At 33.2% G+C, this 13091-nt stretch overlaps 1 protein-coding gene across 2 annotated transcripts in view; it reads left to right on the top strand.

Moving 5' to 3' along the window:
* Positions 1-13091, top strand: part of PSMD14 (proteasome 26S subunit, non-ATPase 14) — an 87537-nt gene that overhangs the window by 40856 nt on the left and 33590 nt on the right. For both annotated transcript variants that reach the window (XM_059704283.1, XM_059704282.1), the window contains 4 exons: positions 3700-3771; positions 3979-4098; positions 6685-6755; positions 7781-7931. In XM_059704283.1, coding sequence (XP_059560266.1) covers positions 3700-3771; positions 3979-4098; positions 6685-6755; positions 7781-7931 — 414 coding nt within the window. The remainder of the gene's footprint in view (positions 1-3699; positions 3772-3978; positions 4099-6684; positions 6756-7780; positions 7932-13091) is intronic.

Genomic DNA, 13091 nt, shown 5'->3' with positions numbered 1-13091 from the left:
TGCTATACAAATAGCTCTTTAAGATCCTGCTTTCAATACTTTTGGGTAAATATTCAGAAGTAGAATTGCTCAATGCTATGGTATTCTATTTTTAATTTTTTGAGGAGCTGCCATACTGTTTTCCACAGTGGTTGTACCATTTTATATTCCCCATGGTGCACAGGGGTTCCATTTTCTTCACATCGTCGTTTTTTTTTTTGTGTGTGTGTGTGTGTGTGTGTGTGTGTGTGTGTTTATAGTTGCCATTTTAATGGGTACAATTCATTGTAGTTTTGACTGACATTTCCCTAATGACTTGTGATGCTGAGCATCTTCTTTATGTCCTAGTTGGCTATTTGTGTATCTTTGGAGAAATGTCTATTCAAGTTCTTTGCCCATTTTTGAATCAAATTGTTTGGGGGTTTTTTTTTTGGTGTTTTTAAAAAAAATACATTTTATTAATTTTTTACAGAGAGGAATAGAGAGTTAGAAACATCAATGAGAGAGAAACATCAATCAGCTGCCTCCTGCACACCCTCTACTGGGGATGTGCCCACAACCAAGGTACATGCCCTTGACTGGAATTGAACCTGGGACCCTTCAGCCCGCAGGCCGACGCTTTATCCACTGAGCCGACCGGTTAGGGCAAGTTGTTTGGTTTTGTTTTTTGAGATTCAAGAGTTCTCTATGGTATGTTCTGGATATTAATCCCTTGTCAGATATATAATTTATAGATATTTTCTCCTATTCTGTGGGTTGCCTTTTTGCTCTGTTGGTAGTATCTTGATGCACAAAAAATTTTTTTAATCCTGAACAAGGATCGAACCCACAACCTGAATATGTGCCCCAGACGGGAGTCGAACCCATGAGTCTTCAGAGCACAACACAGTGCTCTAACCAACTGAGCCACATCGGCCATGGAGATGCACAAAATTTTTTAATTTTTATAAAGTCCAATGTATATTTTTTCTGTGCCTTTAATATCATATCTAAGAAATCATTGCCAAACCAATCTTATGAACCTTTTGTTCTATATTTTCTTTTGTTACTGTTTTAGGTCTTACTTAACGTTTTTATGTCCTTGGTCCGTTTTGAGTTAATTTCTGTATGATATTAGATAAGGTTCTAGCTTTATTCTTTTGCATGTGGATATCCATTTGTTGAAAAGATTATCCTTTCCTTATTGAATGGTATTGGCACCCTTGTTAAAAATCACTTGTATTAATAAATGTAGTATAGACACCAGTTTAAAATTTTTTCTCCATATGCGTATTTTAAGTTGCTGTGGATCCTGGAATACTTTTTATGAATACAGTGTTCACTGTCCTGACCTTAAAGTATTACTTCCCTAAAACCTCTCATCCCAATTTATTACTGTCCTTACCTTCTTAAATTTTCTTAACTTTTTTAGATGAATAAAATTATTTTAACAAAATTATGTTTTATATGATGACTAGAGGCCCAGTGCATGAATTCATGCACCAGTGGGGCCAGGTAGAGACACGGGAGGTTGGCCAGCCAGGAAGGGACTGCGGGAGGGCTCCAGGGCGTGTCTGGCCATCTCGCTCAGTCCCAGTCGGCTGGACCCCAGCAGCAAGCTAACCTACTTGGTGGAGTGTCTGCCCCCAGACACTCATAGCGAGCAGTTGAGCAGCTTTAGCATATCATTAGCATATTATGCTTTGATTGGTTGAATGGACGACCAGACACTTAACATATTAGGCTTTTATTATATAGGATGATCTCAGCAAATGTTTTGGCATGGTTGCACTTTAACTTACATTAAGTTTTCACTCTGAGATTCATATATATTTGAAATGCAAGCGATAAAGCTGTATTGGGTGAGAATAGATGAAGAACTCCGTCAGTTTTTAAGTTATTATGTGGCATTTATTATTTAAAATTTTAAGGGATTTGATTTTTCTTACCACATTGTACATATGGAAACAGGTGATTTTTGTATGATTCTTGTATTTAGAGAAAACTTATTGTAGGGCCTTTTATTCTTAACTAGAAGCCCAGTGCCACGAGATTCCCTCAGCCCGGCCTGCGCCCTCTTGCAGTCCGGAACCCTCGCTCACTCTTTACCGCCAACCTGCAGCAGAGATGGGATAGGCTCCCGCAACCGCCGTTCAGTCAATTTGCATATTACACTTTTATTATATAGGATGCTTCAATAAATATTAATGAGCTTTTAAACAAAACAAATCACAGAATTTAGCATATAAATAGACAAGAAGCACAAAGTATACATAGACCTATAAGTGTGAAATGTAATGAGTAAAGCAGTTGTTAATTTTAGTGAGCAAACCTGTTAGAGCAAGATAGAGTATTGACATAATTTGGAAAGTATCATGTTTTTTATATAGTTTGTAATAGTTAGATGTCAAGGAAAGGGAACTTTAAGCAAAACTGCACCTAACAATTATAAGTCACATTTAATTTTAATTTCCCAGACTGCCCAGTATTAAGGGGGAAAAAAGTTTTCTGTGTTCGGAGTTACATTTATAAGATTGTAGTCATCTTGTAGGTAAAATTTACACAATGCAGTACTATGCAGCTGTAAAAAAGGAGGATCTCTTACCCTTTGAGATAGCATGGAAGGACCGGGAGAGTATTATGCTAAGGGAAATAAGCCAGAGGAAGACAAGAATCACACGATCTCATTCATATGTGGAATCTAATGGACAGAATAAACTGATGAACAAAATAGATCCTAAGACATAGAAGCATGGAACAGCCTGAAGAATTTCACAGGGAAGGGGAGGGGAGGGAAGAGATTAACCAAAGAATTTATATGCATATATGCATAACCCGTGAACACACAATAGTTCTGGGGGAGGGGGGGTAGAGAGGGTCAATGGGGGGAAAAGGGGAACATCTATAATACTTTCAACAATAAAAATAAATTTTAAAAAATTTCTATGTGAGGAATTATAGCTATAAGATTGTAGTCATCTTGAGGGTAAGGACTATATATAAATTACTTTGTGCCACAGAATGTTATAGTAAAAGAGGTTTGTTGCTTTTGATGAAGATAGAATCCTTAGGGAGAAACAGTGCCTTCCATAGCCTGTAATACTAAGATTAATATTTGTTTTAAAGGTAGTGGTCAGGATTTGAAAGTATTTTCTTGTTAGCTACACCAGGCTCCATTTGTTCACACCTGGGGTTTACTGTGTTAAATTTGTTGTTGTATGGGAGGAGGGAAACAACTTCATCAGGTGAAGTATATAGTATGTTGTTCACAGCTCTTTCAACTAGGGATTAGAAGTCTTTTGTCCCCCTCCCCCCCCCCCCCTTTACTATATCTACTATTTTCAAAGAAATCCCATAGCCCTAATCTACATGCTGAAAATCAAGCTCAGAGAATTTGCTCTTCACATTGATCCTTCCACTAATCATGCTAGTCTGACAGCATTTTGCATTCACATTGGTGAGAAACATGACTAATTGGTGCATTACAGTTATTTTGGAGTGGAGATAGATTAGCATTGCTGAAAGATTTAAGTTTTATGTCCATTAGACATTTGCCTTAGTACTAAGTTTGATCTGTTTTCTACAGGTTTGATATCCCAAACTTGTTTTGATTATTTGTGTTGTACCTGAATAAAAGGATACTTGACATATTTTCCCCAAACTCTTAAAACCAATCAAGTTGTAACTTTACTTTTAAACTCATAAAGTCTGTGTGTTTATCATTGATACGCTTGTTTCTAGGGGCCACCTACAGATGCTCCTGCAGTGGACACAGCAGAACAAGTCTATATCTCTTCCCTGGCACTGTTAAAAGTAAGTGCTGAATGGAGTAATTTGCTTTAAGAGAGCTCTGTATCTTTTACCTTGGAATACTTGTCATCTTAATCCTCTCAGACAAACTATTGTTTTAGCTACATCAATAAAATAGAGTGTTTTATTTCCACTGAAACTAAATTAGGTTCTTAATTTAAAAAGAATAAAGATCTCAAAGCTTTGTGTCCACATCTCTTTCTCTTACAGATGTTAAAACATGGTCGTGCTGGAGTTCCAATGGAAGTTATGGGTCTGATGCTTGGAGAATTTGTTGACGATTACACCGTCAGAGTGATTGATGTGTTTGCTATGCCACAGTCAGGAACAGTGAGTACTTTTATGGTTGCCTGCTGCAAGTAAATGTGTTTCTTTTCTCTTTACTTTTCCTATGCAAAATAATATTCATCATATTATATTTTCCTGATAGGAAAAATTCATCATAAGATTGAAAATTCATCATAAGATTTTCCTATGCCAAATAACATTCATCGTATTCTATTTTCTCTTCCTGATGGGAAAAATTCATAAGATTAAAATTCATCATAAATTAATAGTTTGTTGAATTAAATGATTGTATTGAATTAAATGATTTATATTTTAAGTGCATCCGTAAACTGAATGATGCTAACATTAAATCCCTTTACTCATACCTTCAGCTTAAACTAGCATAGCATACTGGGTTTATTATAAATTAGTCACTCTCAAATAGTAGGATATCAGTTTGATTAGTTTGAACACTTGTTTCAAAAGATTTCAGACTCTTAATTAGATTTTCACTTACATACATTATCTAGTCCTCATGTTTTGTTTCCATTGTTTTTGAAATATGACCCTTTTTTAAATGTTTCATATATGGTGATAAATGACTCTTAAACTTTTCCTATTCAAAATGTTAAGTTAAAAAACAATTTATGGTAAACTTTGGTCTTTTTGCCTATCATGGTAATTTGTTTATGTAAGAAACAGAATTCATACAGATTTGAAAGTCATCCACTGTTTAGAATTTTTACTCTCTCTGGAACAATTTTTTTGTTTTGTTTTTTATTTTGTTTAGTGCATTGGACTTGTGTAGATAGGTGTGTATTTTGACTTAAAGAAATTGGCCAAAAGACAATAACTGTTCTACCTACCTTCCAAAAAAACAACATACATATCCTTCTCATCTGTTTGCCTACAAAAAAATAATATGTGTATTTTCTATGATGGATGTTTTTCTTATTGGACCTTATAAAATATCCAGGTTAAAGAAATTGTTTTCACAAAGCTGTTTGCTCTGTTTGAGGCTCTTTACTGTAAGTATGTTTTGATAAAATAGATGCTAGAGAAAAACAATTTTCATTTTTAAATATTGCAATATGCGTGTGTGTGTTTAATAAGTATTTTAAATGGAGTAGTTGCTACAGAATGCAGTTTATTTGTAAACAAAGCAAAATATAGAAAAACATGAAATGAGGCAAACTAATTTGGATCTGCCGATTTTCCATTATATTTATTTTGTACATTGGACATAGAGAAATACACTACATATTAACTAAAGATTTAGATTTGAATATTAGACTATTATTTATATCTATCTTTTCATGTCAGAATATATGAAACACATAAAATTAACTGTTTTTATCTGTAACGTGATTCTTATATGCTTATTCATTATAAAGGGATCTTAAGCTTTAATATTCTGTATAAGTGTTTGTTTGGCAATATAAAATAGAAGATTTTGATTCCCATGTGTAATCTGTGCTGAATTTGAAAGTTTTTCTTCTGGTCTAAGAGTTAGCTAACTTCTGTAAAGACATGTGTCTCTGCCTCCTATTCGTGTGTGTGTGTGTGTGTGTGTGTGTGTTTCTTGTGTTTTGTTTTTTTAACAATCTTTTAAAAATGTAAAAAAAAAACCCTTTTTTATTCTGTAGGTAGTAGCAGATTGGATACCCCTGTTCTTGAGTATGCACTCTCAATTAGATTCAAAATACTGTTTGGTTGGAAGGAAGTGTTTATGTTAACTGGTTTGTTTAAGTAGATCAGACTTAAATTCCTGAAGTTAGAAGAAAGCCTTTTGCAAGCTATAATAGCAGTGATCTATCACTGAAGAAGATGATATGAATGCCTGTGATAGTTTAGGTTGTGAAATTTTCTTTTGGTTGAAAAAGCAATATAATACAGCTTTTTAAAGACTTGGTTATAGATTGTCTCTAGTGGGAAATTTTTATGTGAATGCTTTTATACTTTAGGTAATATTCAAAAGTGTATTAATTCCCTCCAACTACCTAATCTACCAAGTTGTCCTAACTGAAGCACTAAACTTCCTCTTTTTCCAACCCCAAAACAACTCTGTGAAATGAATAAATTACTTTCTTTCTTCAAAGTGTTTACATTGCTGGGAAAATAATTGAAACTTTATTATTATAATAGCTGAATAATTGTAGAACTTTGAATGCGATGCTTAAAAGTTAACAAAGGATGGCAGCATTAGGAAGTATGCTTTCTAACAGGTCTCACCAAAAAATAGTTAATTCAATTATTTGGTGTTTCTCACACACACAGACAATCAGAGAGAGAGAGAGACAGAGAGAGAGAGAGGGAGAGAGAGAGGGAGGGAGGGAACGCCATGGCCATAAACTTTTAAAGGAACCTGAAAAAGATGGTCTCTACTATAATTGAAAATTACCTTAATTAAGTCTTAACTAAGAAATTTGGTAGTTGGTGATTTTAGGAGCTTTATTGATGTAAGATTTATAATTGAATGAGCAGGTATCAAATATGGGTTTCAAAACTTATAAAATTATTTTGATATCTCAAAATAATATACCTAGGTTTTCTTGGGTAGCTTTTTGTTAATTTACATTGTAATTTGTGGGGTTTTTCCGCCCCCCTGTAATTATAAAAGCTATTTATTTTTCTTCCTTTTTAAACCAGGGTGTTAGTGTGGAGGCAGTTGATCCAGTGTTCCAAGCCAAAATGCTGGATATGCTGAAGCAGACAGGAAGGTAAGTATTTTAAATGATCATATAAAGGAATAATGGCAAATATTTTCAGAAACATATCTCAAAATTTTGGATGTTTATGAATATCATTCCTGGGGGCGGGGGGAAAGCCATGTAGTTAATGTAAAAGCATCACTGTCAGTGCTAGGCACCACCCATCTAGTTTCTCATTCATCTAGAATCAAAGAAATTTGCCAATCAGAAAACTGCTTCATGATAAAATTCTCAACCATCACATAGTAAGCTTGTGCTGTGGCTTCCCTCTGGTTAGCATATGGAGTTACTCTCTAGTCACTGATAATTGAAAGAGAGTTTATGTTCCATTGTATTTGAGAGTTGCAACCAAATAATATTCTGAATATTTAATTATATTTGTAGGCATATGAGTTTTAAAGACAGGGCAAATAGAATCTAAATATTCTTCGAGTTATTCCCCCCCCCGCCGCCCCCCCTCCCCCCGCCCCAGATTAAACCTCTCAATAGTTGTCATTCTCTTGCTCAAATTCTTCTACTGTGGAGAAAACTTCAAAATTAATGTTAGCAAAAGGCTCAGCAGCTGAGCAGATCAGTGCAAATTGGTTTTTGACTGAGTTCCTAGTTCTACTGCTGGTTTAATTGATATTTAATCCTTTCACAACAGTGGATCCTGGTGTCCATTGTTAAAAATATACTGTGCCTGAAAAATCCAACTCCCAGAGCTAAGGAGTTAAAGAGTAGATATTTACTTGAATGCTGAAAGGGTAAAAACTGGCTCTGAGAAAGTGTGGTAACAAGGTGAAAAACTGAAAGCCTTATCTACCACTGCTAATGTGCATCTCTTAATGATAGCACTCCTTTATCACACTTACTCATTTCCATGTTTTCTGGATAATGTGGTGTATGATATCAGTGTTTCTAATGGCGCTTTTTCGCACCTGTGTGTTTATCATCTCTTCTTAATTTATACCCTGTTAGTGTGCTGTTTCTTTTCATATCATAAATGTATTCCTTGTTCTGTTCTGAACAGCTGAATGCCCTCTTTGTTTCAGACCGGAGATGGTTGTTGGTTGGTATCACAGTCACCCTGGCTTTGGTTGTTGGCTTTCTGGTGTGGATATCAACACGCAGCAGAGCTTTGAAGCCTTGTCGGAGAGAGCTGTGGCAGTGGTTGTGGATCCCATTCAGAGTGTAAAAGGAAAGGTAGAGTAGATTCTGTCTTTATTAGCATCTACTGCCACATTCTGTTTGCAGCCACATTAAATAATCTGTATTTTTAAAGCAGAATTCTTAATTACACAAAACCCCCAACTGGTTACTTAAAAAAGGAAAAAAAGGACTATACAAGTTTATATGTGTGTCTTGGTATTATTTAGAGATTTGTTTCTACTTTAATCAGCTATTGTCTAATCATGAATGTTTATCTTAAAATTTTTTTATTTCATAGGTTTAGGAATGTTAAACCATGCTAAAAGCCTGCTATACACACTTCATGAATATTTTAATAAACAGTACTCTTCCTTTCTTTATTTAAAAATGGAGAATTTGGAATTGGCACATTTAAAAAATCTAGTTAAAGAGCTCTGTTTTACAGATATTCTGCAGGACATATTCTGGAGTTGTATGTTCCAAATATTTTAGACAATGAAAACTTGCCCCAAAGACTTGGTAACATTCATTCCCATTTTTGGAGTGAGGACCCAGATGAATAATTAAATATGCTAAATGATTCTGAAAAGAGATTAACTTGCAAAGCATATTGGGTTATAGTTGTTCTTTGTCAAAATCTTTTGTTCTTGTTTAGTTCTTTTTTTTCTTTTTTGTTCGTTTGTTCTTTCTTTCTTTTTTTTTTCTTTCTTTCTAGCCCCATATGCCATTTTCCTATTTCCTGCCTCATGACAGCAGGGAGTAGCTCTATTATCACCTTCACAGAGCTGTCTGCAAATGTGAGAGGCAATTCGATTTTGCTCAACCACAGGGAGAGTGGATTAGAAAAACTACAGAACATACAGAAATTGGCTAGGTGGTTACTGCTTTAAAATACTGCTGAGGTGTCTTGTTTGAGCATGTACTTCCATTGTAGTGTAGAATAATTGTTATAATAAAATCATAATACATTTATGGGATCCTTTTTATGCAGCTTTTACAAATTATTTTTAGAGCACTTAAGAGTAAACATTAGCTTGCTATCTATTAGACCTGGAGTTTGATAGTACTGCAGACTACATTAACATCTGCTCACCAGCCCAAACAAACTAAATCTGGCTGTTAAAATGTGGAGTTTTTATCATGAATTTGAAGTTAAACACTTGCTGACATTATATTATTATGATGAATAAAATTGAGGTCTTCTCTAAATCATGATCCTATTAGATGTGATTTAGCTTTTCAGAAGCAAAAACTAGCCATAAAACCAATAATAATAGCTGATATACTAGGCAATTCAGTATAGGTAACTTCAGATGCTTGCTATGTACCAGTATTTCAATTTATTTACTTTTTTTTTTTTTTTTTACTAAGTATGTTGTTACTTAAATAATATATCTATATCTAAAAGGAATTAAAAATCCTTGACTTTTGTTTTTTGAATTAAAGTACAGTATAATACTATTTAAGTTTAATTTTCTGATAACATACCTTTTTGGCAACTCATTTAAGTAATGATTCTAATTTTAGAAATGTAACAACAGAATTATCAGATTAAGTTTCTCTACCACAATATTTACAAATAATAATTGAAGCTTTAATTTTAAATATAATTAGAGTTTTATTTTGTATTATTGTGACAGATTTTTTTATGATGCTGGTTTATGTGACGGTCGCCACTTTGAAAAGGAAAATATAAGCTTAAATACAATAAAAGAAAGCATTCTCAAAATAGATTGTAAATAAATGAATATGTATTTTATTTTTGGTTATCTTGCATATAGTTTTTTTAAATGTCAGTTTTAGGTTCTAAGCCAGTTTTAAGTATCATACAGTGTTGGAATTTGCATTGCTTGTTTATAATTAATCATAATTCATATTAGAAGAATGTGTTGCATTTAAAAATACTTGTATCACATGACTGCTGTCATGTGGTAAAATGTAGAATTAAAAATATCTAAAATTATGAAATAACAAGTATTACTGTCTAATTTTGTCATAAAATATTTTTGAAAAATTTTTGTATTAGTATAAGTATGTATCATTGATGATTCACATCACTTGTTATACCTAACATAGATTTTCACAATTTTATTACCTGAAATAAAGATTTAGTTCTTTGTTAAGAACTAAAGTAACTTCATCTATAACAGTGGTTCTCAACCTGTGGGCCGCAACCCCTTTGGGGGTCGAATGACCCTTTCACAGGGGTTGCCTAAATACATCCTGCATATCACATATTTACATTATAATTCATAACAGTAGCGAAATTACAGTTATGATGTAGCAATGAAAATAATTTTATGGTTGGGGGTCACCACAACATGAGGAACTGTATTAAAGGGTCGCGGCATTAGGAAGGTTGAGAACCACTGATCTATAAGGTTCTAAATATGGTTATAATATATGATTCTCAGTGTCAAGACCTCTCGAAACTATGAATCAAATTAAATGCTAGTACATCCATGGCCAGTGTTCCTAGTTGAAGCATTAAACTTAAGAATATAAACTTGTAAAAACTGAGTAACATAAGACTCTGCCTTCCTCTCCCTTGCACTTGCTTTCTCAAAGCTGTCAAAATATTTAATAAGGCAATGAATGAGTAGATCAAGAGTTAAAAATGGCAGTCTATATGTAAATGATTTAAATTTGGTTTCTGTTCACTAAATACCTCTTTCCTATATATTTTTATTTTTATAAATCCCAATATTATCTCTGTTTTTGAGTGATAAGCATGGATTCTTTCTTTGTAATCACAATTAATTCATAATTATTACTACTTTTGAGAACTCATTTTCTTATCAAGATTCCTGTCAGTAAAATGTTCATATGTTACCTGCTAACTCCTGTTTGTGTCTGTTCTCTATCTTAAAAACATTAAAAAGGACACAAAACACTAATAACCTTTTAGTCTAAATACATCTCTATTTCCTTGAAAATATTTAATATAATCAGAAATACTCAATGGACTTTTAAAAAGAAATGTTTCTATTGATTTTCAGAGAGAGAGAGAGAGAGAGAAAGAAAGAAAGAAGAGAGAAGAGAGATTGGCTGCCTCCTGCATGCTCCCTACCAGGGATAGAGCCCACAAACTCAGACATGTGCCCTGACCAGGAATTGAACCAGCAACCTTTTGGTACACAGGACAACGGTCAACCAACTGAGCCACACCAGCCATGTCTCAATAGACTTTTAAAAATGTAATATTTATCTAGTTGTAGATCAGCTCATCTGTAGGTATTTCTTAAGTAAATCTGATATACCTGTATGCTAATGATTCTGGGGTACCACATAAAGAAAAAATGGTCTTTGTCTCTAGGAAATTAGTCATATACATTTGGTATTATTTGTGAGCCAGATAATATGCCATTTATATGCTGATAATCCTACATTGCGTACTGATAGAATACAAATTATACTGATACTGCTTTGTTTCTGTAAATTAAGTATTAAATTGGTTACTAGGGACAGATATAATTCAATAAATACTTATTTGGAACCCTGCATGTACCAATATATAAAAAAAGTATTTGTATAGCAAGCATAGTAAATACAGATTAAATTAAAAGAAGGAAGAAATGGGTAAAAGATGCACAAAGTACATGAAATTTGGACTGAGCTTTGAGGGATGGACAGGACATCACTCAGAAAAGAAGAGTTTGTACCTGTGGGGAAGAATGTAGGAACAATACCATTCTAGATAGTACTTACCTTTGTTAATTCTGCTTTCACAGATGCATTAGAATATAAAGTAAATAGTTTATAGTTTTTGTTGTTCTTTTCTATATTAATGTTTTACAAAAAAAAATGGGGCTCTGAAAAGTAAATACAAATATAGGAGAAAAGAATTAGGGGATGAATGTTATAAGACCTTAACTTTTATCTGCAGATATTTAGAAGGTTATGCCTTTTTCAGGACAAGGGGGCAAATATTTACCAAGACATTTTGTATTGGAAAATTTTAAGATGGTGGAGATCTTAAACTACTCAACTAATAGTTTTGTTTTAGCTTGTTATTATTTTAAAAAAATGTCATAGAGGCAGGGAGGACACAGAGTAATGAAGAGCACAGGCTCTGGGATGAGACCTACATTAGAATTCCATTTTTATATCTTCTTTACAGCATGACCTTGAGCAAGTTACCTAATTTTCTTGAGCTTCAGATTTTTTCATTTATAAAATAGGGATTTTAGTGACTATCATGATATTGTTAATATTATGAAATGACATATGCATGATTAGTGTACACATGCCATACATAATCAGAGGTGTGCAATAAATGGTACTTTATTATTCTGAAGATTAAAGTAATTGTTACTTAAAAGAATTAACTACAAGCATATTTAAAAATGTGAATATCTCTGAAAGCTTTGTTAAGAATAAGTCTATAAATTAATTACTAACTTGCTCACTTTAGGAAGATGAAGGTAATGAAAACTTTCCATTCCATAAAAGAAATGAGAACTTTCCCTTGTATTTTCTATAGCCTGATGAATTTAGGAATGCTCTTCTGATTCAGCTACTTTTTATTGAGCAATTACTATTTTCCAGCATATTTCTCTGGGGCATGCTGATGAAGAGGAAAATGAATACATTACATTAAAATTCTGGCCTTTGAAGTAATTAAATGTATTATACTTAAAACCATTTTGTGTTTTGGAGCCTCTTTTGGGATAAAAACGTTTTCATGTCTTGGAATTTATATATTGTCTGGCAAAAGTAGTTTGTTTGTTTTTTTTAAGTAGTTTTTTAAATAAATTTTTATAAAATAAAATCAAGGAATGGATGTGTCAGTGGTCACTGTTATCAGTTTGGCTTTCAGCATATAAAAAACTGCAGTTTTATGAGTTTTAGTAAGTAATTTTTATATGTTAGAGGAGTCATAGAGTCATTTATTAAATGTGTGAATTGACAAGCTCAGTGAGGCAACTTGTTCACAAACCTTAGCCTTGTTGAATTTGTGTGTAATCAGAGCTAGAGTTCAAGTTTACCATGTCATTTGTCTTTTAAAGGTAGTGCAAGATATTTAGAATAGTTGTTATTCATAAGACTTTCTTTTACTCTCTTTTGATTATTATCCCTTAAGGATCAGTGAGAGCTGGATAATCCTAATCTCAAATTGTACATACACACCTTTTCTTTATCTCATTTTCCAGATTGAAAGAGAAAAATAGAAAATAGGACACATAAAAATTCTATTTCCACTTTTAATATAGC

Source organism: Myotis daubentonii, chromosome 7 (genome assembly GCF_963259705.1).
Source record: "Myotis daubentonii chromosome 7, mMyoDau2.1, whole genome shotgun sequence".
In the NCBI taxonomy this organism is placed as follows: domain Eukaryota; kingdom Metazoa; phylum Chordata; class Mammalia; order Chiroptera; family Vespertilionidae; genus Myotis; species Myotis daubentonii.
Note: the sequence above shows the minus strand (reverse complement) of the source record. Positions and strands in the feature narration are given on the sequence as shown.